Below are 23,491 nucleotides of genomic sequence, written 5' to 3'. Positions count from 1 at the left end.
CTCATACTTGACCATCCCATGGCATGGTTTGTCCAAAGCATCAGAGGTAAACCATTTTGTTTTAAGACAAGATTGTCTATTTAGTTGTACGTAACCGTGGTCAGACAGGTGTGGTTGTCACAGAGCCCACATACTTGAAGTCTGTTTCTCCTTCTCCGTCCGCAAATAAATGTTTCTTCAAATGCAAAGCCATCACAACATAAATAACATTTGAAAATCCAACAAAGGAGGGGGGTATGAATTAGTAATTCAAAGCTACAAATTATTGCCCATCGCTTTCCAATATTACTAATTGTTAAGTAACTCCCTCACCAGCACACAATTTTAAAGGAGTCTTAGAGTGATATGGTTTGGAACCAGGCCCTTTGGCCCAACTTGCCCACACCGGCCAACATGTCCCAGCTACACTAGTCCCACCTGCCTGCGTTTGGTCCGCATCCCTCCAAACATATCCTATCCATGTGCCTGTCTAACTATCTCAAACGTTGGGTAGTCCCAGCCTCAACTACCTCCTCTGGCAGCTCGTTCCACACACCCACCACTCTTTGTGTGAAAAAAGTTACCCCTCAGATTTCTATTAAATCTTTTCCCCTTCACCTTGAACCTATGTCCTCTGGTCCTTGATTCCCAAGTGATTCTGTGCATCCACCCGATCTATTCCTCTCATGATTTTATGCACATTCATCTCCAATATCGTTAAAGTATTATTCATAATTTCATAACGTGACTGATCATGCTTCAGGACTGAAACTTTCAAAGCCCTTGGTCAGCTCAGTGCTTTCACCGTTGTTACGTCTATTAAGGGGATTGGAAAATGACACACAAAATCTATGCAAGGCTCTTTACAGCGTGAAATTATTCAAACTTAAACTAGCTTCACAAAGACCCTGGCATGGGTGGCATCATTCCCCTATCCCAGGTCTGGTCCCCTGCACCCCACCCCAAGCCTTCCCAGAAAATCTTTCCAACTTCTTTACTAACAAGGAAGTGCAGATGCTGCTTTATACCAACGCAAAATATCTGGAGTAATTCAGCAGGTCAGGCAGCATCTCTGGAGAAAGGAGAGGTGACGTTTCGAGTCGGGGCCCTTGTTCAGTCTGATAGTCATGGAAATTCCGAACCAAAGCTACTGCACTGAATGTAATGCCACATCAATAAAACACAGCCTTGGGTCAAAAGTTGTACAACTCCTGAAATAACACACTAGAAACTGTCACATCGCAGACTGCCACGAACTCTGCCACTTTCCAGTTCATTTCTCTCTCTCCCATCATCCTCACAATGAGCATTGAAGCAATGCTTCCTCACAGCTGGGACAACCAGTGGGGTCCCTGGCTCAATTAGCAGCTGTGCTGCACAGGGGCCGACTATTAACTGTTCTGCATAATTATCACACCCTCCAAAGGCCGGGATGTTGTGCAGAGCCCCCTTAAACTCCATGAGAAAATGTAGCCTTCAATCACCCGTACCTTAAGTACCAATGCGGTAATTCAACCGGAGAGTCTCAATTGCCCTCGACTTGTTACGTTAAAGTATTCACAATTATTGCCCATCATGAGAACTAAAACTGCATGCGGAGAACTGGGCCACATTGCAATTGGCCCAACTGCTGGCATCTCCATGGAGAACCAGCCACTATTTTACCCTCACTTCAGTTTGTCACTAATCTACCTCCCTACATTTTGCTGGCACGACTAACCTCTCAGTCGATCTCCTAACTCACCAGCCACAATCCAGCGCCTGAACAAAATGGAGGGAGGCTCTAAGGCGTTTGACAATGATGAGTTGCCACAGGGCCATTAGAATATTCGGAGGCCAAAACCACAGGGTCTCTTCCTGAAACCAAATCAGCACTCATGGCCCAACCTACACGATACAATATGGAGGCTGGGGTCAGCCAACCCTCTGTGTCATGAACAGAAGAACCTGGAAACAGCAATAGACCACTTTCCCCTCAAGCATGCCACAGCATCCCATAGGATCATGATGGACCCAACAACAGCCTCATCTCCTCCTCCATGCTTTTCCCATTGCATCCAATTCCCATTGCTTCTCCTTTAAAATCCCTACAATGGTTGAGTCTCCAAACCCTTTCCTGCTGGTTATCCCAAGATTTACCACAACACGTCCCTCTTACAAACGTCAGTTTTAAAACGATCATCGCAAATCTTGCATTGATGTAATGTACATCTACCTGTAATTTCATGATAGGACAACCCTCTCATTCCACAAATTGGCCTGGTGAAAATCTTTTGCACTGCCTCTAGTGACAGTATATATATTCTTAAAACAAGGCGATCAAAACAGCGCTCAGTCCTCCGAATGTGGTCTCACCAGTACCCTGTACAATTGTAACTACACTTCCTCACCTTTAAACTCCAACGTCTTGCAATGCAAGCCAACATGCCATTTACATTCTGCACTAGCTGCTGCATCAGCCTACTAACTCTTTGTGGTTCATGCACAAGATCACTTGGATCCATCCCTCTGTACTTCACTCGACTGCAATTTTTCTCCATTTACACAATAAGCAGCCGTTAGAATCCTCCTACTGAAGTGAATGTCATCGCACTTCCCCATGTTAAACTTCTATTGTACCAAGTTTTCACCCATCCTCTCAACCCATCTGTGTTGAGTTGTTGGGTCCAAATATCCTCATTGGAATAGTTTACTGTGGGTGGGTAGCCACAACCGGTGGTCAGTTCAATTAGAAACACGTCTAGCCAAGTTTATTGATGATGCAAACATAGGTGGCATTTACGATGATATTAATTGTTTGAGATTGATTAAGTGAATGGTAAGAAATGTGACAAATCTGATTTTAATGAAAAAGTGACCATCTTTGGGCAGAAAAATCAAACATGCAAATTAATTTGCAAATATTGAAAAGGAGGTTCACAGATATAAGGAATCATTTGCATTTGAATTTGAATCAGTCTGAAGACCCGAAACGTCACCTATTCCTTTTCTCCAGAGATGCTGTCTAACCCTCTGAGTTACTCCAGCTTTTTGTGTCTGTCCTAGAAACCATTTTGGTCTTAGGTAAATAAAGAAATTAATCAAGAAAGGTTAATACGCCATATCAATGCTGCAACAAACCCTGTTGAGACTAGGGCTGGAGTATTGGGTTTTCAGCCGTGAACCTGAGGAGGTATGGGATGTGTACAACATGGGTTCTCACGCACATCACTTCCACTGTAGGGGCTAAATTATGAAGAGAGATGACACAATCCCTAGATTTTTGAATAGTTCGAGCATGATTTGATCAAAGATTGTATGAGGCCAAGGGTCATTACCAGGGTACATTGAAAGAGACAATTCCTGTCGGGTGGAGAACATAGCTCAAAAAGCATCTGCAATTTATTGTGCAACTTAAGTCCCGGAGATATGGTTTAAAGCTTTGAATTGTCCTTTCAGAAGTAAGTAACAGATTTAGTTTTCTAAATTTAACTAGCACTAGCTTTAAATTGTAATTTTCAAATTGCACCTACACTAAATGAATTGGTCATTTTTTAAATCTGTGGATGATGTACTTTAAACCTTAAACCTTAAAAATCGGAAAGAATCTGACATGTAAATTTATCTCTCAAAGCACCCATGACCATATTGAAATGGCAGATCAAGCTGGAGGTTCCTTGCGCAAGTCACTAACTTTTGCACAGACAAGTTTATTATCAGTCTCTTTCTCACAGCAGCTTCTTAATGCTGAAAATTCATCATCTAAGTTGGGCAACACAGTGGTGCAGCGGTAGAGCTATTGCCTTATAGCGGCAGAGACCCGGGTTCAATCCTGACTACGGATGCTGTCTATGCGGAGTTAGTACGTTCTCCCTGTGAACTGCGTGGGTTTTCAACGAGTTTTTCGGTTTCCTCCCACACTCCAAAGACGTCCAGGTTTGTAGGTTAATTGGCTTGGTATCAATGTACCAGTGTGTGGCGGCTAGTGTTAACATGCCGGGATCACTGGTCGGCACAGACTCAGTGGGCTGAAGGGCCTGTTTCTGCGCTGCATCTTGAAACTAAACTCAGAAAGAAAACAGAGAAACACTGGCAAAAGAGTAATGGTGGAAAAAGAGTAGAAAAAAGAGCCAGAATCAGAGAGAACCAATCAAGGTTGTCTCATTGCAATGGACCAAGACCAGTAAATACCAATTGAACACTTGAATATCAAGATATTTAAAATGGATACAAAAGTTAATTAACTCCTAGTAAAATCTGTGCTGTGTTTTTTTTCAAATACATGGCACTGACATTAGGAACGGCACAGGGGGAGCTTTGATGTGCATTGTGTCTATGCCGACTCTTTAAAAGAGCAATCCTATTAATAATACTCCCATATGTAATGTTTATAACAATTATATATTCCAGGAACAATATCTTTTTCTGGCCACCTTGTTTAAATGTTTTGAATCAGCGCTATGTCCAAATCACTGTTCCCTACTGTGCACTCTTCTGATGCTGTTTTATCTTTTATGATCTTTGCTCTTTCATTTGACATCTGTTTCTCCTTCCCTCTCAGTAAATGCTTACCATCACTTTTCCACATTTAAGGGACACTATAAATGAAAACTATGCTGATGACAACACGGGTCAAACCAAATATAATCCTTGTTTGCACAAATCCTCAATGTAATTGAGAATGTTAACTCGAGTTATGCAATGGAAAAGTACAGGGCAACACCATGAAGCAGCTGGTAGAATTACATCCTCACCGCGCCAGAGACTGACCTTGGGCATTGTCTGTGCAGCAGTTTGCACGTTCTCCCTGTGACTATAGGGGTTTCCTCCAGCTGCTTCGGGTTTTTCCCATATCCCAAAGAGTGGTCTTTCTAAAATTGCCCCAGTGTTTAAGGAGTCGGTGAGAAAGTTGTATAATATAGAACTATCGTGAATGGGTGATCAGTGGCCAGCATGGACCCAGTGGGCTGAAGGCCCGTGTTTTCATCCTGTGTCTCTAAGATCATGTTGACCCAACAGCCAAGAAAACACACACACACACACACACACACACACACACACACACACACACACACACACACACACACACACACACACACAAGCTATTGACTGACTAATGTTACCCTCTTTACATCATGCTCTCAAGTTAGTACGACTAGAATCTAATCACTGCTGCTCTTAACATCTACTTTGCAAAATCTTTGACTACTGGTAATTAAGGACATTGAGAGCACATTAAAACAATGACTATATGTATGAAGGAGCATTTCAATAGTGTGCAGGATATGTTATGTCAGCCACATTTGTTTACTGGAGAATATCTGTTTTGCAAAGGGTGTAACCCAAAGCTAAAATGAAGATGTACGATGGGTCTGTATCTGGGCCTGTATCAGAGTTATTGAGACTGCAAAGGCACCTAAACACTTTTTCGTAGCAGCAGCAACCAAAAAATGACCTCCAACTCTCGGCATACTTTGCTCCACGTCAAACCTTAACTGATGTTTAAGAAGGAACTGCAGATGCTGGAGAAGGGTTTCGGCCCGAAACGTTGCCTATTTCCTTCGCTCCATAGATGCTGCTGCACCCGCTGAGTTTCTCCAGCTTTTTTGTGAAACCTTAACTGATGTTTGTCATTTCCTTTGTTTATTCCAGCCTCTGCCAGTTTGGAAAATCACTTTAATTGTATGTTGAAAATATTCTGTTAACCATGCCAAGAAAATCTGCAGGCTGGTTGTTTCTGAGCTGAGTTCCAGAGCGCTTATTAATTTACTGGGTGGTCAAAATGAATAAATTGCTGCGTTTACTGCACCATGGGAGCACCTCTACTCAGGGCCTTAATGACCTCACTGTAAGGAGGTCCAAGAGATTACATCAGGCCAACATCATTAGTCCTTCCACTCATGCTCTGCAGCAACAATCCTTTAATCCTTTGGTTCCATCAGCCCTCTGAGAACCAAAACATCCAACATCAAGTCAGTCTCACAGGTGACACATGACAATGAGAATTCTTTGTGAATGTGCCTAATAGAATAGGTAAGGAGAAACCAGTAGATCTGGAGCACTTGAATTTCCAGTAGGTTTTCAAATAAAGTTCTATTCAAAAGGTTGGTGCACAAGGTTAGAAGGTCCACAATTCCTAGTAATGCACCAACATGCATTGGCAATTAGTTTAGGAAAGAACTGCAGATGCTGGTTTACACCGAAGATAAACACAAGAAGCTGGAGTAACTCAGCGGGTCAGGCAGCGTCTCTGGAGAAAACAAATAGATGACCTCTCGCGTCGAGACCCTTCTTCAGGCCAAGAGTCAGGGGAGAGGGAAACTAGAGATATGAAAAGGTACAAAGTGTAGCGAGAGAGGGTGTTGCAGAACTCTCATCGGAGAGAGGAAGGGGAACTTCTTCAAAGTTGGCATACCTTGAGGAGATTCTGCAATGGATTGGGACAAATGTGTAGGAAGAAACTGGACTGAAAGCAAAGATTGGAATAAGTAGATCATTCTCAAGATGGCAAAATATAATTAATGGAGACCTCACACCAGGGGTGGGAAGAAGTGGAATTATTTACAAAGAAGAATCAAGACGATTCCTGACATTAACTGTTAATTAAATACTTGGAATGCAGTTTTGAAATTGGGAAGAAGAAATCGCCTGGTGGCAGAAGATGTAAAACACCATCAAAGATATTGGCCTCTAAACACTGCAAACTCAGCCCTCACCTACATAAAGTCAGTGGCTGTAGCAGCACCCAGGTCTTGGCAAAACATGACTTGTTTGGACATCAAATTGATTTCAGACGATTACTGTGTGAGTGGTTGGGGGCCTGGGGGTTGATTGTGAGAGAGCAGTGATGTTTATGTGATTTCATCTTTCATGGATTTTGTGGTTTTTGACTGCTATTGGATTAATTTCCCTCCTGGGATAAATAACGTTTTATCGGATCGTATCGTATGCACAGTGGATGAGAAATGCATTTAAATCCACATAAATGAAGGGTTAAAATCGGCATCTTCCAGTCTATACTTTTATTAATCAATTATTAGAACAACCCGACCCTTCTCTCCCTTCTCCCTTGACCCTTGTCACCCTTCCTTCTCTCCAGAGATGCTGCCTGTCTCGATGAGTTACTCCAGCATTTCGTGTCTATATTCGGTATAAACCAGCATCTGCAGTTAGTTCCTACACACTCGATCCTGGAAACACTTGGAATGGTCCAGTTGATAATGTAGTTATTGAGCCAAGCAGATGGGAAACAGGCCCTGCGGCCCAACTTGCCCTTACGGACCAAGTTGCTCCATCTAGGCTACCTGCCTGCATTTGGCCCATATACCTCTAAACCTTTCCTGTCCATGTACCTCTCCAATTATATTTTAAATGTTATTATAGTACATGCCTCCGCTGGCAGCTCGTTCCAAAAGATCCTCACCTTAATATTTAGGAGACACAGTCATTCATTGGCACAGTAGCAAAATGGCAACATGATCTTTCTACCGTGAAATCAACAACTGAATCTGTGGAGAAACTTGCATGAAGCAAGTCACGGTTTACAGCTGCGAAAATTAGATCAGAACTTTTTTTACCTTTCAGACACAACATAGGGACGCATCAGTACAAGGCAGTACACGGTTTACAGCTGCCTTGAGGGCCTGTCCCACCAGCATGCGACAAGCGCGACCAAACTGGAAGCGGGGGCTGCGTGGAGGTGGAGTGAGTGACGTGAAGTTCGAGTGACGTCCGCGGGAAGTTCGCGCGTGACGTACGGCGTCAAGACGCTGCGCACGCCCGTCGAGGCGGCTGCGGGCCGGCAGGCCGTTGCGCGCGTAATTTTTGAACACGGTCAGTTTTTCAGAGCTCCACGCGATGTTGGGACCAGCTACGCACAACTCCATACGGCTCCGGCGATCAAAGTGGGACCGGCCCCGCGAGGCCGTATGGCTCAAGCGACCACGTTAGGTCGTGCTTGACGCATGGAGTCGCACGCTCATGGGACAGGCCCTTTACAGCAACTCTACCGGAGTTCTAACGTTCTCCCCGTGGCATGGGTTTTCTCCGAGATCTTTGGTTTCCTCCCACACTCTAAAGGGCCTGTCGCACTTGGGCCGTCACTTACACGACAGGCCGCACAGCCGTCTGGAGCGCGATGCTGAGATCTTCCAACATTTCTGTCTTTTAATTTACACGTAGAGGCAGGGGCAGCACAAACATGTGATGCAGAGAAAGCCTCTGAGAGAAGACACTGGCAAGTGGGCAAGAACACAGGGCCCACCAGGATCCCAGGATGGAGTGATTGCTGGTCCTGTCAAATAGAAACGGCACAATGATAAATGGCTTTCAGCACTTGTGCCACAAAAATGATATCAGCACCACCGGATACTGATGCCTGTGAGAGTCAAGAACAAAGAATAATGATGCTGAACATCCACTGGATGCTGCTGCCTGTGTTAGCCGACAAAACCGCGGCGCTCAGTCAGTGTCAAGTGTGAATTCCGAGGTTATCAGCAACTCACAGCTCCGACTGTGCCACCTGGAGCAGCGGTTGCCATGGCAACCTATAGTTTGCCTCCACTGAAATGGAGCGTGACATCGGAAACACAAATGACAAATGTTACCATTACCGTATTAAGCTCCATGTGTCCTGTCATCACACAGTGGTCCTCCACTTTGACAATCCCCATTTGCAGCAAGCTCCTCTGATGCTACAGAAACACTGCCAGGTAACAGTTGACATTACAGCTGAAATCAATAGCAACGAGGCATGGGAGCTCACACGCTGCTAGAAGCACCGCACAGCTGGAGGTTTATCCCTTGGCACCAATGCAACAGAAATCCTGCGTATCTTCCCATCGCAGTGGGATAACGTGCATTAGTGGGTAGAGCCATGCAGACCTGTACAATTTCACTTACAATTTGGTTGGATATCCTTTCATTGTTTTTCCCCCCAAAAGTGCTAAGGTGAGCAAAAGCCTCCTCATGCCTTTAATGTGAAACTGCTTCTGCCAAAACCAATCAACTTTATAATATGTTTAAGAAGGAACTGCAGATGCTGGAAAATCGAAGGTACACAAAAAAGCTGGAGAAACTCAGCGGGTGCAGCAGCATCTATGGAGCAAAGGAAATAGGCAAGGTTTCGGGCCGAAACCCTTCTTCAGACTGATGGGGGGTGGGGGGGCGGGGAGAAGAAAGGAAAAAGGAGGAGGAGGAGCCCGAGGGCTCAGGTAGGGGAGTAGACAGCAAGGGCTAACAAAATTGGAAGAATTCAATGTTCATGCCCCCAGGATGCAGACTCCCCAAGCGGAATATGAGGTGCTGTTCCTCCAATTTCCAGTGTTATAATGTGGCCGGCTTAGATTAGTTTAGAGATACAGTGCAGAAACAGGCCCATTGGCCTACCGAGTCCGCACCAACCCCTGCACATTAACACTATCCTACACACACTAAGGAGAATTTACACATACACCAAGCCAATTAACCGACATGCCTGTACGTCGTTGGATTGTGGAAGGAAACTGAAGATCTTGGAGAAAACCCACTCAGTCACAGGGAAAACGTACAAACTCCATACAGACAGCACCCGTCGTCAGGATCGAACCTGGGTCTCCGGCGCTGCAAGCACTGCAAGGCAGCAACTCTACCGCTGCGCCACTGTGCCACCCACATGTTCCACAGCAATGGGAACGGAGCCACTACTGTAGAAGCACTAAATACAAATCACACTTGTGTGAGGCCTGTGTGTGCGATGGAACAGGGAATTTTATAAAACAAAAAAAAAATCTATATCACTGCCGTCATATAATTTGTCTAACCACAGGAGTCTGCCCCTCTGAGAAAAATCCTTTCAAAATCCTTCACTCCACTGAATGTCACTTTTCATTAAGATTGTGGGAAAATAATTTTCCTGTTTGCACTACAGAAAATAAGGTAGGAATAAATCACACCACAGCCAATACCTCAACATTCAGAAACCGCTGACAGACAACTTGAGCTTTGTCCTATGATTTATGGCAGCTCTAACACAAATAATTATTACATACAATAAAAGCACTGCCTTTGAGAACTCTGAAAGTGCATCCACTCCTCATGGTATAGCTTAAACAATACAAACTGGTATGATTCGGATTTACACCCCACTAAATGTTGCCAGTTTAGTTTTTAAGCATTGAAGTAATCTGTCCTTACAATTTATACCCTACATTATTCGCGACATTACTGCTCAACGTTCCTTTTTCTCTTTTCTCACTTTTTGAATCTCGCTTGCCCTTAAATAAATTTACAGTGACATCATTCTCATCATTCTACGGTGACGTTACTATGGAATTCTCCACAATGCTTACCTTGTATTTATGAGCCCAGGTAAAACCACCTGGTCACCCCATTACGGGAGGAATGTGAAAGGTTTGCAGATGGTGCAGCAAAGGTTTACCAGGCCTGAAGAAGGATCTCGACCTGAAATGTTACCCATTGCTTCTCTCCAGAGATGCTGACTGACCCACTGAGTTACTCCAGCTTTTTGTGTCTATCATTTACCAGGTAGTTTCCTGGATTGGACGTTATTAGCTAAAAGGAGAGGGTGGATAAACTTGAATTATTTTCTCTGGAGCACTGAAGGGTACGGAGAAACCTAATGAAACATTGTAAAATTATCAGAGGCACAGACAGGGTGAAAATGTCATATACTAGAGAGCATAGATTTAAGGTGAGAGGGGGAAATTTAAAGAGACTAACCAAGTGCAGACCCGATGGGACTGGTCCCCCAATGTGTGATTCCCCCAACCCAATTTTCTCTGGAGCACTGAAAGGGTACGGAGAAACCCCTGCCTGCTGCATGAAACGTTGTAAAATTATCAGAGGCACAGACAGGGTGAAAATGTCATATACTAGAGAGAGCATAGATTTAAGGTGCGAGGGGGGGAATTTGAAAGAGATATGCAGGGCAGGTTCATTTAATTGCACCTCCCCTGCCTGCTGCAGCAGTGAAAAGTTCAGTGTTCCTGTCTTGCAACATTGTTTCGAAGTGTGTGGGAAGCTGATAGGAAGGAGCAGCCGTCAACGAATCAAAAGGCAGGAAGGGATCCGTACTGCAGGCGGACGTCGGATGGATTTGTTTTAATATAGACATAGATTTTAGATCAGGCACATTTACACGAGAGCAGTATTTAGCAGATGGCAGTAGGGGATTTTAGATCGGCACATGAATATGCATGGAGAGGGGATATGAATCACATGTACACAGGCAGGATTTATTTATTTGATGTGCTTCATCCAGTGCTGTGCTATTCTAGGATCTATCCATCCCATCCAGGTCTATCTCATCATATCCTTCGAATCTAGGGGAACCCTGCTGACCACACAGTTTTGTAAAAAAGTAATGATAGATTCTACCTTGGATCTGCAGCATATCCAGCAGCAGCATCAACCTCATCATGATATAATATGGAGAATACAACTATGTACAGTATTCTGAATGTGAAGGGTTTCGGCCCGAAACGTTGCCTATTTCCTTCGCTCCATAGATGCTGCCGCACGCGCTGAGTTTCTCCAGAACTTTTGTCAACCTTCTGAATGTGAACGCTACACCATGACTTTGTGCTCTATTTGTCCACCTTCAATCTTTTTTACTATGGAAATAATTTCCAAGGAGAACATGATTGTATTCTTCCCACCAAATGCAATGTCGCACACTAATCCATATTGAAGATCGTTAGCCCATTATCCATGTTTATTAATGTTTTCCTACAGTTTGGAGCATCTTTCACTATGTGAATGATGCCCAAGTAATACAGCATGGAAACAGGATATTCAACCCATGCTGACCATCAACCTCTCATCTAGACAAATCCTAGTTCATAAGTAATAGGGGCAGAATTTGGCCATTCGGCCCATCGAGTTGACAGCCATTCAATCATGGCTGATATATCTTCTCCTCTCAAACCCATTCCCCTGCCTTCTCCCCATAACTTTTGACACCCTTATTAATCAAGAATCTGCCTATCTTCTCTTTAAAAAGACCCTATGACTTGGCCTTCACAGCCGTCTGTAGCAAGAAATTCCTCCTCATCTCCTTTCTAAAGGTACATCCTTGTATTCTGAGACTGGTCCTCGACTCTCCCACGAGTGGAAACATCCTCTCCACATTCCCCCCAACCAGGCCTTACACTATTCTGTAAGTATCAATGAGGCCCCCATCTTTACTTTGTCACGATACTTTGGATGGCACTTGTGACTTGAGCAATTTAGTCTGCAGCAGGGGTGGAGTTCTAACTGGAACATCTACTGCACAGTTCAGTTTAAGCAGTACTGTACATTTGGAAGCTAATGGCAGCTATAACTGTTTAACTGAATGGCCGCATTATAACTTACAACTAGTAATATATTATTCATAAGATATGTGGTAAAATTGACTGCTCCATCATTAAATATGACAGATATTATGGATGAATGTTTGGGCCCTTTCAGATGCATTTAGAAGCAATTGGCATCTTGCCCGATGGGAGTCTTGCCTGCTGAAATAAACTACAGAATATGGGCTTGTGTCATTGTCAATTACATTATTGGACACAAAGACCTTTATATTCTCAAATATGGAAGATTTTCACATCTCTGCTATTTCATTCAAACTGTCAGTGGCAAGTCATGTTATGGGAATTACAATGCATGTATTAAAGCATCAATAATGATCACAACATCTCTGAATGTGAGAGATGATGCAGGAATACTACTGAAGAGCAGTCACTGTTATGATATAAGTTTACATACAAAGGATCCATTGAATAGCAATGATATAATCAAGTCCCTGGAGAGTACCTCTATTTAAAACAGTGAAATGGGATCCCTTGCATCCATCTAGAGGAGATTGGCTTGGCAAGTGCTTCACATCTCATTTGAAAACATCATCACGGACAGGAGAGCATTCTCCTAGTAGTCAGCTCGGAAGAGGATTCGAATAAAATCATCAATCGACGGAAATAATTTTATCAACAAGAAACCTCCAGTTGATCGGCAATTTAGCGGTTAGCATGTCCTGTGCAATTGATGAATGGCAAGAAGTACATTTTCATCCAGTACAAATCAGACCCACTTTGTCAATAACCAACCTTTACATACAAGGGAGCAATTGGTGGGAGGAATTTCCCAGATGTTATGTGGGTGCAGGTGACTGTGATAGAATCATAGAGTCATTGACTTATGTAGCACGAAACAGGCCCTTCAGCCCACCTTGTCCATGCTAACCATTGGTATTCTGGGATTGTCCCTTTTGCCTGCTTTTTGCCCATAGAGCTCCTAATCCTTACTATCCAGATATCTGTCCGATTGTCTTTTCAAAGTCATAATTGTATGTGCTTCTAAAACCCTCTGTCCTAAGTCTATGTCCTTTATTTTTTATAATCCTCTATCCTGGGAAAAAGCAGTATTTACTCATTCTAGATATGGACTATCCTTCGAGTGAACAAGTTGCCCCTAAGGTCCCTTTTACTTCAAACCCGTGGAGATTTTAATCCAAAATACGGGAAGTATCGCGTTTGCTCGCTGAATTTCATCAAAAGTAAGGCATTATTGACTTTTTTATCTTTATTCATTTGGTTATGAAAAGTCATCCTAAGTCTATGCCCTTTATTTTTTATAATTCTGTACCCTGGGAAAAATACTGAGTATTCACTTTACACATGCCCCTCGTGACCTCGTATTCCTCAATGAAATTACTCCTCAGCCTCCTAGGTTCTAAAGAAAAAAAAGTCCCAGCAAATCCAACTGCTCTCTGTAACTCTAGCCTCCATGCACAAATGATAGCTTGGCGAATCTCATTTACACTCTTTCCAACTTAGTTACATCCTTCCTAAAGTTGGGTGACAGAACTGCACACAGTACTCCAAGTATGATCTCACCAACGACTTGTACAGCTGCAGCTTTTGTACTCAATAACCTGACTCACCAGCTCTCTGTTCTATAGTACTACCATTTACTGCCCGAGTCCTACCCTTGTTTGACATTCCAAAGTGCAACACCTCACACTTGCCAGAGTTAAATTCCATTTGCTATTCCTTGGTCGACCTTCCCAATTAATCTAGTTCCTGTTATAAACGTTGATATCATTCCACACTGTCCACTATTGATATCATTCCACACTGTCCACTATACCACCAATTTTGGTGTTTGTACATTTTCTAACAATGTTGACTACATTGTCACCCAAATCATTAATGTAGATAACAAATAACAGTGAAACCAGCCCCAATCCCTGCGACAGACCACAGACCTCCAATCAAAAATAACATTAGCTTGACAACTGTTCATGGCAACAGCTGGAATTTTGTCACATCAAACTCACGATTTCAATCCAATTAACTTGTTGATGTTGATTTTGCAAGTCCAATCCTCCTCCCACCGCAAATTAGAGGAACAGCACCTCATATTTTGCTTGGGTGGTTTACACCCCAGCGGTATGAACATTGACCTCCAATTTCAGGTAGTCCTTGTTTTCTCCCTCTTTCCCCTACCCTTCCCAGCTCTCCCTCAGCCCACTGTCTCCGCCTCTTCCTTTCTTCTTCCCCCTCCCTCCCCCCCCCCCCCCCATCAGTCTGAAGAAAGGTCTCGACCTGAAACATCACCAATTCCTTCGCTCCACAGATGCTGCCTCACCCCCTGAGTTTTTCCAGAATTTTGTCTACCAGCTTTTTGTGTCGCTCTTTGGCTAAAGTCCATGTACAAAGGTCCAGGTAGACAATTGAAATTATAATATACTGCACAAATACTCTAATGCATCATTTCAGAAAGAAGCTGGTCCAAGGTATTACCTGTCCTGCACCTGCGGGCGATCACAAAATGATCTATTGTATATTTGATGCAACATCCTTATGAACATAACTTGCCACAGATTCACCATCCTCTGACAATAGTCTCTAATTTCCATCATTGACTTTATTGTAAAGTAGAACTTAGTCTACACTGATGTGTTTGGCACAAAATTGTGCTGACCAAGCAAAATGAAACTATCCAAATCTGAGGAAGGATGTGCTGGCATTGGAGATGGTTCAGATGAGGTTTGTGAGAATGATCCCAGCTATAAAATGATACCCAAATGACTGGGTTAACACACATGATGAGCATTTCCAGGCACTGGGCCTTCACTCTAGAATTTAGCAAGATAAGGGGACTCCTCATTGAAACTTACCGATAGTAAAAGGTCAGGATGAAATGAATGTGGAGAGGATGTTTCCATTAGTGGGAAAGTCTAGGACCGGAGGCTATAACCTCAGAATAAAAGGATGTACCTCTAGAAAGGAGATGCTTATTTCTTCAGAGGTTGGTGAATCTGGGGAATTCATTGTCACTGCTGTGGAGGCAAAGTCAATGACATTTTTAAGGCGTAGATTGACAGATTTTTGATTAGTACGTGTGCCAGCGGTTTTGGGGGAGCCGGCAGGAGAATGGGGTTGAGAGGGAAATGTAGATCAGCCATAATTGAATGGCGGAGTAGACTTGATGGGCTGAGTGGCCTTAATCTGCTCCGAAAACTTATGAACTTATGAAGAAACAGTGCCGGTGAAGAATTTAAAATATGCCAGTGTTTGGGAGGGATGTGTGGACAGGGCAATGCCATGGGGCTGGTCTGCAGGCACGCAAGCACACATTCATGTCGCATACATTTTAGTCTCATTATTATCTGTAGAAGGCTTTGCACAAACTCCAGACTGCAAATCTCACTTTTTTTCCTGTCACATCAACATCTTAAGTTGCAATCATTATTTTGCTTCGAAGTTTGAAATGTTGTCTCTAGTTTAGCAAACGTGTTGCACAGTATTTAAAAGCTTTTACCGCTGGGGAGTCTACGCAAGTGTCTATATTGAACTGTGGGTGCAGAAAAGCCCAAATATCATGAGGACTTTACACAAAAGGCCAAGGGTTGGAAAAGACCCAACTCCAAAACAAACACCGCAGACTGCCGATTTTTATCACAATCTATGACCCTGCAAGCGACTGACTCTCTGCATAACTCCGTACATGCATCCGGGCTGAATGAACCCTTCCAGAGGCTCAAGAGTCAAACAGTGTTCGATTGTCATGTATCCCAGATAGAACAATGGCATTCTTACTTGCAGCAGCACAACAGAATATATGTGAACATAGTACACTGTAAACAATGTAATAAACGAGAGAAAAACAAAACTTCAGTGTGTATACGCATAAACAGACCACATAACAACAATCGTGCATTAATAGTCTATGCAGTTCAGAGCTTAATGGGGGTTGTAGCGTTTCATTTGCCTGGTGGCTGCAGGGAATGAACCTTTGGCAGTGAACTTGCAGAAACAAAATTGCAAGACAGCTTGGAAAACATATGGTTAACATGCTAGAAATAGAATAAACACAGCGGCCCGAGTGTGCCACTCAGCACCGTCTTTTTAAAAGCATTTACTCTTTAGATCTACACATTCCCGCAGCACATACATTGCAATTATTAGGCTGTTTAGAGACTCCGCGTTCCAACATAATTTATTGGCCTCCAGATAACACTGGGAATGCTATTCTTCTCAGCGTTTGTTATTAATTTTGAGCCTCCGCACATCAAACTCGTTCCAGCTCTATTGTCATAGCAACAACAATGTGCTGGGGGTGATTTCACTAACAAGCCCTGGTGCGGTTGCTCCTTTGCAATGTGTGTGAGCGCTGTGCCAGGGTGGACTGGCTGTGGGAGCGGAACTTACCGTCATGTGGCTCTCCTTGCTCTGTCTTCGCGCTGGAGACCCCAATCCCGGACTCTGGGGGGGAAAGGAAGAGCCGTCAGTACTCATCCCGTTCAAGGTGGGGGGGGTTCTCCAGGATTCAACACCCGTCACTCCCCCCAAGCCAGTCCTGCCCCGGCTGACCCCCCCACGCTGCCTCCCGTCTCACAACTAACTCCTCGGAGCTGGCTTTTGAGTCAAAGCAGAACAGTGCGATCTGTCACTGATCCCCCGAGGTGCCCATCGGAAGGCCAGCGAATCAGTGCATGTGTCGATGGGAAGTGGGGAATTAACCAGAGTCTCAACTCACGGAAACTCCCAACCTCACCCAACCCATATCTCTTCCACAATACTCCATTAACTCCTTCTGTACCAAACACACACTCGCCAGAACTTTACAACTTAACGCTGTATGGGTCATAAAGAATGAATCATTAATGAGTCACATCCCTTCCTCCTTCTCCCCCACCCTTTTCACGACTGGGTTTATCAAATTATATCAAACTGTGCCAGAGGAGGATGTATCATTATCCACTATAACCCTTCCACTCTTTTACCCGTGTGTCATTGTATGCATTGTATGATTGGACTGGATAGCACACAACATTCTTGATTAGAAAGGGGGTCCAGGGTTATGGGGAGAAGGCAGGAAAATGGGATTAGGAGGCAGAGATCAGCCATAATTATAGACACAAAAAGCTGGAGTAACTCAGCGGGACAGGCAGCATCTCTGGAGAGAAGGAATCGGTGACGTTTCAGGCCTATAGACGGGTCCCGACCCGAAATGTCACCCATTCCTTCTCTCCAGATATGCTGCCTGACCCGCTGAGTTACTCCAGCTTTTTTGTGGCTATCTTCTGTTAATTATGCTTTTATTGTCAAATGTACGGTGCAAATGCAAAAAATTATTTTCTTACAAACAGTCCAGCAGGGTATTGCCATACCTAGGCACAACCCCAATTAACTAAGGGTACAGAAATAGTCTACTGAACGTATATGCAAAAAGGTACATGTTTAGGCGCCATTTTCAAGGTGACTTTCAAAGTATACGATACGATATGATGTGCACACAGTGAAACAGTCAAAAGAATGCGAGAGCATTTTAAATCTGCAAGGCACTGACACCCACTACAGATAAACGATCTAACACGATTGTTACATTAGCAACTCTAGTAAGAGAGTTCAAAGGGATCTGGAATGGACAGAGAGATTTGAGGAGCAAGGAAATACCTTGTGACAATTGTCCATGGGATAGATACAATAGAAAAATTATTGGAAAAAAGTATTTCCATACCTAGAATTCAAATTTAAATGCAGCTCACTGTATGATGTGATGCTTTTATTCTGAATTTCATATTGTAACATTCTGAATTAGTATAGCTCATGTAACCTTTGAACTTTTTCCACCTCAACGAGGTTCTTGCACAGACACGTTAGGCAAGAATTTTATCAAGATCTGGTCTCACCAAGATAAGGAGATTGAGTATCATTGAAACCAATGAGTCAAACCCCTGCGGTCAATAAGGGGGGTAGCAGTGTGGCTGCCTGTTAGATATCCTAACATCAAAGCCTATGGTTGAACCATAACTATTTATCAATACTTGTCAATAAACCTGAAACTATAAGTAGCAAACTCTTCAAGTAATCATTTACATGACAATAACAAAGATTTTAACAGCATGAAGTCACTTATTTACAGGGGAGGAGAACGTTGTCCATGTCTCTGTAGACTGTGGATTTGCTAAAAGGATTTGGAGAAGTAGGGAAAGATCTTTGTCATTGTATATCTCAAGCAGCTCAGACAACCTTCTGATCTACGGAAGATAGGCACAAAAAGCTGGAGTTACTCAGGCAGCATCTCCAGAGCCAACAACATCATGAGAGACCCCTTCCACCCCTGCAATGTACTGTTCCAGCTGCTACGGTCAGGCAAACGCCTCTGTTGCCATGCGGTGAGAACGGAGAGGTTGAGAAGGAGTTTCTTCCCAGAGGCTATTTGGACTGTAAACGCCTATCTCACCAGGGACTAACTCTACTGAACATTTTTCCTTCCATTATTTATTATGTAAAAGAATATGTGTGTTATGATTGTGTTTATAGTTTGTTTGGTTGTTTGTCTTTTGCACAAAAGTCCGCGAGCATTGCAACTTTCATTTCACTGCACATCTCGTATGTGTATGTGACAAATAAACTTGACTTGACTTGACTTGACTTGAGAAGGAATGGGTGATGTTTTGGGTCGAGACCCTTCTTCTGATCTGCAGGCTTACACTTACACTTACTTATCTATGTTCCGGTGGGCGGCGCGACGCTGGTCAGCAGCGGCCTCTGCAGTCTGTCCGCGTTTTATTATTTTCTGTCTATGTTTTTATGTAGTTTTTGTTATTTTTTTTGTGTGAGGTGTGTGTGTGGGGGGGGGGTGGGGGGGTGGGGGGGGGGGGGGGGGGCGGAAAACTTTTTTAAATCTCTCCCTGCACGGGAGACCCGACCTTTTCTCGAAGTCAAACTTCCGTTATCATTGGGGTCAACGAGGACGGCCTCCAAAAAGAGACCGGGGACTCTGGTGCCGACGACTCACGGTTGCCGTCGCGGGGCTGGCCGAGTCCGGAGCGAGTGGAGCGGTGGAGGAGCGCTGCTGCTGCTGCTGCTGCTGCTGCGGCCCGACCGGAGAGTCGGAGGCTTCAACGGCAGGTCTGTGGATGGCGGCACCGGGAGCCCGCGGGTCCCTGGGGGGAGATCGCTTTTCAGGGCTCTCGCAACGGCGACTTCCCCCGCCCGAGTTGCGGGGTTGAAGAGCTCCTGGAGCGGGGCCTACATCACCGCCCCGCGCGGCTTGGAATGGCCGCGGGACTCTGCGAGCGCACGCCGGGGGCTCTAACATCAAGAACCCGGTGTGCGACCTCGCACCACCCGGCGTGGCTTTAATGGCCGCGGGACAATCGCCATCGCCAGCCGGGGGCTTTGACTTTGACTCTGACATCGGGGGGGGGGAGAGTGCAGTGGAGAGATAAGTTTATTTAGCCTTCCATCACAGCAATGTGATGGATGTTTATGTAAATTATGTTGTGTCTTGGGTCTATGTGTCTGTAATGTATGGCTGCAGAAACGGCATTTCGTTTGGACCTCAAGGGGTCCAAATGACAATTAAATGTATCTTGTATCTTGTATCTTGTATCTCCCTCTCCTCTGACTTCATTCGGAAAAATAGTCTCAACCCGAAAAATCACCCATTTCCTTCTCCACAAAGATGATGCCTGTCCTGCTGACGTCAGCACCCGGCGACAACCTACGACAGCGCCTACGTCAGGAGAAGTCAAGCTACGCTCATTGGCGTCAACCCACTGTCGCCAAAACTTTTTGAACATGTTGAAAATCCAGCGGAGAACAGAAAGACGCTACGAATCTTTGGGCGACTGATACCATACAGGTGACACCCCGGCGACCATGTGGTGACAGGCCCTTAAGAGGAGATTTGACAGAGCTGTGCAAAATCATGGCCAACATTGAAATGATGAATAAACAGAAGTGGGATTAAACTAGATCAGTGTAGGAATGGCATATATGGGTGCTTGATGGGCTCCACAGGCCACAGGCCTATTTTGGTGGCATATAATTCTGCAGCTCTTATCCAATAGCTTGGGCCACACTAATTAACTAGGCTCAAATAACCGCTTTAAACCCTAGATTGCTAGCTTTCTGTTAACCAAAAAACATTGAGGGATATATCAAAGCAAATCGGAGATCGGGGAAATTTGTGGATTAACCATGATTTTCTGAAATGGTGGAACAGATTGAAGAGGGTTAAGTGGCCTATGTAAGGAGGACCTGCATGTGCTGGTTTAAACTGAAGATAGACACAAAGTGCTAGAGTAACTCAACAGATTGGACAGCATCAGACAGAGGGAAGTTAGAGAAATCAATATTCATACCACTGGGTTGTAAGCTGCCCAAGCAAACTCTGAGATGCTGTTCCTCCAATTTGCATTTACCCTTACTCTGACAATGGAGGAGACAGTGATCAGAAAGGTCAGTGTGTTTGGCAACTGGGAGATTAGATAGGTCCAGGCGGACTGAGCAAAAGAGTTCATCTAATTTGGACAGATTAAAAACTGGACAAAGAGAATGCAAGCATTCCTTTAACACAGCTGCCTAGCTGCAAGGGCCAAACATGTGGGAGATGAGAGTTGTGTAGGAAGGAACTGCAGATGCTGGTTTAAACCAGAATTAGACACAAAATGCTGGAGTAACTCAGCGGAACAGGAAGCATCTCTGGAGAGAACGAATGGGTGATGTTTCGGGTCGAGACACTTCTTCAGCGAAATGAGAGTTAACTTGGTCATAACTTTTTTTTATGGCTCAATGGGATTATGGAAACCCAGTGCCAAAGTTATGGTGGAGGGTGAAGATGATAGATACCTGTGGATCGCTGTTGGTCTTCCTCAATGACACGTGCGAAGGCTCCAAGTGGTGTGACAGACTCCCCGAGGAGTGAAAGCCATTCACTGCAACACAAACACAGATACACATTAAACAAATGATGCTCCAATGCACGCCAGCAATCTCCGCAGTTTCTTGCACGTAATCCACTACATTCAAAACATTCAATTGGCCTTTGCTCTGAGATATTCCACAGAGTACTTCTTTGGAATAATGCATTTGAGATTTTCTATTGCAAGAGAGCAAATAAACCCCAAAGTAATGACAACAGATCCACAAGGCAAAACGCAGCAGAAATAATCAGCTACCTTCATCAGCTCATTCTGAAACACTCAAACCCGGCTACAAATCTCCCCAGGAAAGAACCAAGCAGTCTTATACACTACATTAAGTCTAAAAGCTGGAAGTAGAATCAACCAACTTCAAATAATTCTCAGTCTTTTAAGGCATTTAGTCACATAAAAATGAATTTGAAATTGACTGAGAGCATATTATATAACATTATGCAAATTCACATCAGTGATCATATTCCTATTAAACAATTCAGATGAATCCCTGATGGTGCACCATGACTTCAATCTCCTGTCAGTCATAAATAATAGAGATATTTTGTTGAACTGACTTCTTTGTTCTTTCATATGCTTGGATGTTCTCAGACAGCTAATCTTCAAATCATCATGTTTGGAGATGGTTGCGCTTCAAGAGTGAAAATTATGTCTAATGAAGCTGTATAATCACTCTCTGCTCAATCCCAAAACTGCTCAGACCAAGGTTAGAGAAATGCTTACAATGAGTTTTGTGCCTTCACAGACACTCATAGAAAACATCCCACATGGATGTCTTCCCTCTCTCTCCATCCCTCTCCCTTCCCAGTTCTCCGACCAGTCTGACTGTCCCCGATTACGTTTTATCTCCGTTTGCTTTGTTGTCACCTTCCCCTCGCTAAAAATGTTCTTTTCAAGATTTTCCTCGATCCACATCTCTTTTGATTTCGCATTTTCACACCTTACCCTTCCATAGTTCGGTAGCTCCCTCTCCCCGACTCTGAAACTGAAGAAGGGTCTCGACCTGAAACGTCACCCATTCCTTCTCTCCAGAGGTACTGCCTGTCCCGTTGAGTTACTCCAGTATTTTGTGTCTATCTTCGGTGAGAACCAGCATCTGTAGTCCTTTCCTACACCACCCAGATGCATCACAGCTTGGCAAATGCACTGCTCAGGACCGTAAGGTTCAAGAGTCATGAACGAGACCCAGTCCATCACACAAAACAACTTCTCCCACCCCACACCTCCCCGTTGACTCCAGCTATACTTTACGCTGCAACCAACAAAATCAAGCACCGCTCACGACCCAATCAATTCTCTCTTCTCCCCTCCCCCTTGGGGAAGTAGACACAAAAGCATGGCAACATGTACCACCAGATAGAAGGAGAGTTTCTTCCCCACTCATCACATACTCTTCAATGGATATAGACACCAAATGCTGGAGTACCTCAGCGGGGCAGGCAGCATCTCTGGATAGAAGGAATGGGTGACGTTTCGGGCTGAGACCCTTCTTCAGACTGAGCATCGGAGGAGAGGGAGTCACAGAGATAAGGAATTATAAGAAGTGGAATATATTGATTCCAGATCTTCCAATCTTCCTAAAAACCCTTACAGTCTTTTTTTAATCTGCATTTTCTCCACAACTATAACACTACATTCTACACTCTGTTTATTTTCTCTTTTGCACTGCCTGGTGTATACATGTAACGTATACTGAAGTCTCATAGTCGGCACCTCATAGTCCACTTGGGTTGCTTACAAGCTAATGGTTTCAACAATGAATTCTCCAATACTAGGTACGTAAATCTACAAAAATCTCCCCCTTTTCTCTTCTTCCTTCCCCATGTGCACCCTATTCCCCACCAATACACATCCATCTCTCCCCTCAACTCTCCCCTTCCACTTACATTCCTTCCTCTGGCTTCACCATTCCCACACCGTTTGTCTTTTCATCTCTGGCCTTTATCCAATCATCTACTTATCCAAACTCCCCCTCTCCTGTATCCACCTATCACTTGTCAGACTTGGCCCTGCCCACCTCCTTCACTGCTGTCTCCCACTCAGCACAATCAGCCTGAGGAAAGGTCCCAATCTGAAACAACACCCATCCTTGGTCTCCAGAGATGTTGCTGGACCCACTGAGGTACTCCAGCATTCTGTGTCTTTTTTTGGTAAACCAATAACTGCAGTTCCTTGAGTCTACAAATGGATGGTATAATTTGCCTGGATAGCATGCAACATAAAGTATTTCATTGTACCTCGATACATGTGACAGTAATAAACCAATATGCAAGATATTGGCTGCAACGTGCTGTGTTGGGGCTGAGGCAAGCAGGC

The 23,491-nt window shown here is 44.1% G+C and overlaps 1 protein-coding gene across 3 annotated transcripts in view; it reads right to left on the bottom strand.

Annotated features, from left to right (window-relative positions):
• Positions 1–23,491, bottom strand: part of gas7b (growth arrest-specific 7b) — a 340,981-nt gene that overhangs the window by 68,566 nt on the left and 248,924 nt on the right. For all 3 annotated transcript variants that reach the window (XM_055653722.1, XM_055653719.1, XM_055653720.1), the window contains exons 4-5: positions 21,090–21,175; positions 16,656–16,709 (exon numbers count right to left, since the gene is read on the bottom strand). In XM_055653722.1, coding sequence (XP_055509697.1) covers positions 16,656–16,709; positions 21,090–21,175 — 140 coding nt within the window. The remainder of the gene's footprint in view (positions 1–16,655; positions 16,710–21,089; positions 21,176–23,491) is intronic.

The sequence above is a fragment of the Leucoraja erinacea genome, chromosome 23, assembly GCF_028641065.1.
Source record: "Leucoraja erinacea ecotype New England chromosome 23, Leri_hhj_1, whole genome shotgun sequence".
Lineage (NCBI taxonomy): Eukaryota > Metazoa > Chordata > Chondrichthyes > Rajiformes > Rajidae > Leucoraja > Leucoraja erinaceus.
The sequence above is the reverse complement of the archived record's forward strand: the minus strand, read 5'-3'. Positions and strand labels throughout refer to the sequence as shown.